Genomic DNA, 4338 nt, shown 5'->3' with positions numbered 1-4338 from the left:
TGTCTGTGTGTGTGTGTGTGTGTGTGTGTGAAACATTAAAACATCTTACCAAACCCAAACGTTTGAACAGTCGTGTGACTCTCAACAAAAGAACTAAAGCATAATCGTGTGTTCATCAAACAGTCCAGTATGAGTATGATTGTGTTTATGTGCTTTATTCTGTGTTTACACCTGCATGTGTCCGTATCAGGGTGACTCACACACACACTCTCTCTCTCTCTCTCACACACACTCACTCACACACACAGTCTTATAATGCAGATGCATCATGGGAGTTTTGCGTTCACTAATGATTTCCAGTGTTCAGTGAGAAACACAGCTGAGCTGAGTGTGTTTTCTCCAGCATGTTAAGGTCAGAGCTGCATGTTAATGCTTGCTCATAATAAAACATGCTGATTTCATTTAGGAGAGAGCTGCATGACACCGGGCAGTTTGTTCTGGACTTGTGTTTAATGTAGAGAGTTGCATTTGTAAATGTTTTACCTCCAGCGTACATGACAGCCAGCATGATGGAGGAGATCCAGGCCACCTCACTGTACGAGGCATTGAAGATCCTCTGGATGTCTTTGAAGAACACGGTGGTGGCCTTTGGGAAGGCGTAAGAGAATCCAATGGAGATGAAAGCCCCGCCCACCACAGCCCAGCCCCACCCACCGTCTGGAGGCGGCACGGCTGGGGGTCCGACAGGTGGAGGCATCGTGAATCACTGCAGGAGAGACGGAGACCAGAACACGCTATTAGATTGAGATTTACAGCTGTGACATTCAACCAATCGTGTGAGTGTGGGGGCGGGACTATCTGCCCGACTGACCAATGAGAGACCAGAGGGAAACCTGTCTGAAAACAGGTGTTTTTTATTTTACTGGAATCCTGCAGAAATGACACCGGATTCTGTTTTTAGTCTCTGGTGGGAGGATAGAAAGAGCAGATATAGCAGCTCTGGGTGGAAGAAGCCTGTAATGAGGCTCCAATTAAAACCAAACACACATAAAGAGAGTTCAGGAGCCAAAACAGATGCTTTTCACGTCTTTGGTTTCATCATAAACACACTCTATGGCAAATAATACTGAAAAAACATGCACTAAAAATGGACATTTGTTTGTATGGCGCATTTCACGAGCAGCTTTACAGAAATCCATTATGTTAGTTACATTTTTTTAAACAATCATGTATTTGAGATTTGCTTTATAGTATATATAATATATAAGTGTATTGTATGTCAGCCAAAAAAGTTGTAATATATACACATATATATATATATATACAACTTTATATATTGAGCTGTGCATTAATACAAAATACTATATATCCAACTTTATATTGAGCTGTGCAATTATATATAATTGTACTGTACAGAACACATTATTCATGAAGTCAGATATAAATGCAGAATTCTGAGAAAAAAGTCTGAATTGTGAGATAAAAACTCGCAATTACCTTTTTTATTTTTTATTTCATGGTGGGGGGAAAAAACCAATTGCAAAATGTAAACTTGGAATTGCAAGGTAGAAAGTCATAATTATGAGATCATATCAGAATATGCCAGAATTGCACAAAAAGTCCAAATTGTGAGACAAAAGTCACAATTACCTTTTTATTGCTTTAATCCCGTGGCGGAAACGAGCTTATACATAATATCTAGACTCAGTTTCAGTCTTTTAACAGCTTCATAATCCTCTTTTGGCATTTATTTGCATACTGAATTGTGATTGATCTGCTCTTCCTTTCATATATTTCATCATTTCATTTACGCACAACTAAAAGCTGAACTCACCTAAACTCTCACACTTTCCTGCTGCTGCTGATTCTGTCCAGACCTTGACCTTCACGTCCAGATCACGCAGAGTGTGTGAGATTTAGGAAAATAAAGGCCACTCTGGTCACTGAGACAACACAAGTCATCGCCACGGCAACAGTGTTTACAGCTGTCAGTCACTGACCAATAAAGCCCCGCCTCCAGTTCCCTTCGGGATCCGCCTCCTGCTGCTTGAGTTCATGGAAATGTGGGCGGGGCTACAGACGTAACAAAGTCATTGTTTACAAACCAAACAAAACTTGAGTGATTCTTATCATGTGATATTTCAGTTCTGAAGCCACACACACACACAGCGCTCATGTGATGTTAACACCCCAGAACTAAAGCCCTGTGTAAGATAAGCTTTTGTTTTTGGCTGCGCTCTCCAAATCCAAATAACCTTCCTGCAAAGTTATTATAAATGGTATCACCGCATGCTGGCATCAATTATTTTACATTATATATTTCAAAGTAACAAACATTGTTCATGTTGTGACTACAGCAAGCACATGCCAGCGCAAAACTCATCACACAGGAAAAAAACAGGTAATTGTGACTTTTTATCTGACAATTCTGACTTTTTTCTTGCAATTCTGAGAAGAAACATCCGATTTGTGAGACTTAAACACAATTGAAACAAAAAAGTCAGAATTGTGGGATAAAAGGTCGCAATTACTTTTTTTATTTCGTATTCCATGGCGGAAACAAAAAATACGGAGAAAAAAGTGCGAATTGCGAGATTTAAACAAAAAATTCCAAGAAAAAAGTGCGAATTGCGAGATTTATACTCAAAATTCGGAGAAAAAAGTCTGAATTGCGAGATTTAAACTCAGAATTCCGAGAAAAAAGTCTGAATTGCGAGATTTAAACCAAAAATTCCAAGAAAAATGTGCGAATTGCGAGATTTATACTCAAAATTCGGAGAAAAAAGTCTGAATTGCGAGATTTAAACTCAGAATTCCGAGAAAAAAAGTGCGAATTGCGAGATTTAAACAAAAAATTCGGAGAAAAAAGTCAGAATTGCGAATTTAAACAAAAAATTCAGAGAAAAAAGTGCGAATTGCGAGATTTAAACAAAAAATTCGGAGAAAAAAGTCAGAATTGCGAGATTTATACTCAAAATTCGGAGAAAAAAGTCAGAATTGCGAATTTAAACAAAAAATTCAGAGAAAAAAGTGCGAATTGCGAGATTTAAACAAAAAATCCAGAAAAAAGTCAGAATTGCGAGATTTAAACAAACAATTCCAAGAAGAAAATGCGAATTGCGAGATTTATACTCAAAATTCGGAGAAAAAGTCAGAATTGCGAATTTAAACTCAGAATTTCGAGAAAAAGTCGGAATTATAAGTTTATATCTCACAATTCTGACTTTTTTTCCTCAGAATTGCAATAAAAAAAGTCAGAATTGTGAGATTGCAATTACCTTTTTCATTGTTTGTATTGACTTGATTTGATATTTCTCACTGGCGCTCAAATTATAAACCAATCACACGTCTTGTTTAAAGTGATGTGGTTCGTCTGATCCAATCAGAAGCTGAAGCGAGTACACTACTAATGCAGCGATGTGATTGGCTGACGGCAGAGATTCAGGTGACGCTGTTACCTGACACCTGGAGACGTGAGCTGACTAAACGAGACACAGTGAGACGTTACGAGAGGTTTGAGGTCTGTATTCTCCTTCAGCTTCAAGGTCCCGGTGTGGCTTGAGGCAGTGAGTGCTGCCTCATGAATATTTAATGAGATGGCCTTCCTCATCTTTAGCCATGATTTCTCTTCAGTTCATCACAAACATCTCCATTCCCGCTGAACGATTACAAACGAACACACGTGTTGGTAGTTCTTCTGTGCTGTCTAAAGCACTATTCAGACACAGTCATATTCCATGCATTGTGAAAATCGCTTTACAAATAAAACAGACCTGACGCAGCTGATCTACTGCGTGTCCCAGGCTGTTTTCAAGGTCTCTGTCTGTCCTGGTTTGATATTTCCAAACTCACAGACTGTGCCGAGGACATTGAGGGTCATGCGGAACCGCTGGAAAACTTCACTTCACTGCCATTAACTCTTCATAGTGTGACTGTGAACAGAGACCCAGCTGGCAAAACCTATTGAGTTATGAAACATTTCTGAACAATGTTACTTTAGTACACTATTATAGTTTTTATTAATATTTTAAATCAGTTTTTATTTTTACATTTTCCATTTGAATTTTATTTAGAGTTTTAGTAATTTGTTGTGTGTTTTTGACATTTTTAGTAGTTTTTATTTTATATATCACTATATAGTTTTAATATAATTTTATTTTAGTTATTTTAGTACATCAAGTTAAAGGGGTGTACTAGAACAGGCTCTCATACTTGGTTGTTCGAAAAACACATTATTTTTTAAATATTTCACATTATTACAACACTGAAATACGAAATGTGCTGTGATTGGTTAGCTGGGCCAGTGTGTGCTGTGATTGGTTTGCTGGGCCAGTGTGTGCCGTGATTGGCTAGCTGGGCCAGCTAGCTGGGCCAGTGTGTAGCTGGGCCAGTGTGTGC

At 38.4% G+C, this 4338-nt stretch overlaps 1 protein-coding gene across 1 annotated transcript in view; it reads right to left on the bottom strand.

Moving 5' to 3' along the window:
• Positions 1-4338, bottom strand: part of LOC107710068 (monocarboxylate transporter 2-like) — a 10980-nt gene that overhangs the window by 4146 nt on the left and 2496 nt on the right. Inside the window, exons 2-3 of the mRNA XM_016514766.1 lie at positions 1775-2013; positions 484-706 (exon numbers count right to left, since the gene is read on the bottom strand). Of these exons, the coding sequence (XP_016370252.1) occupies positions 484-697 (214 nt within the window). The 5' untranslated portion in view covers positions 698-706; positions 1775-2013. The remainder of the gene's footprint in view (positions 1-483; positions 707-1774; positions 2014-4338) is intronic.

Source organism: Sinocyclocheilus rhinocerous, unplaced genomic scaffold, assembly GCF_001515625.1.
Source record: "Sinocyclocheilus rhinocerous isolate Xijiao unplaced genomic scaffold, SAMN03320098_v1.1 scaffold1589, whole genome shotgun sequence".
NCBI lineage: Eukaryota > Metazoa > Chordata > Actinopteri > Cypriniformes > Cyprinidae > Sinocyclocheilus > Sinocyclocheilus rhinocerous.
This window is presented reverse-complemented; position numbering and strand designations above follow the sequence as displayed.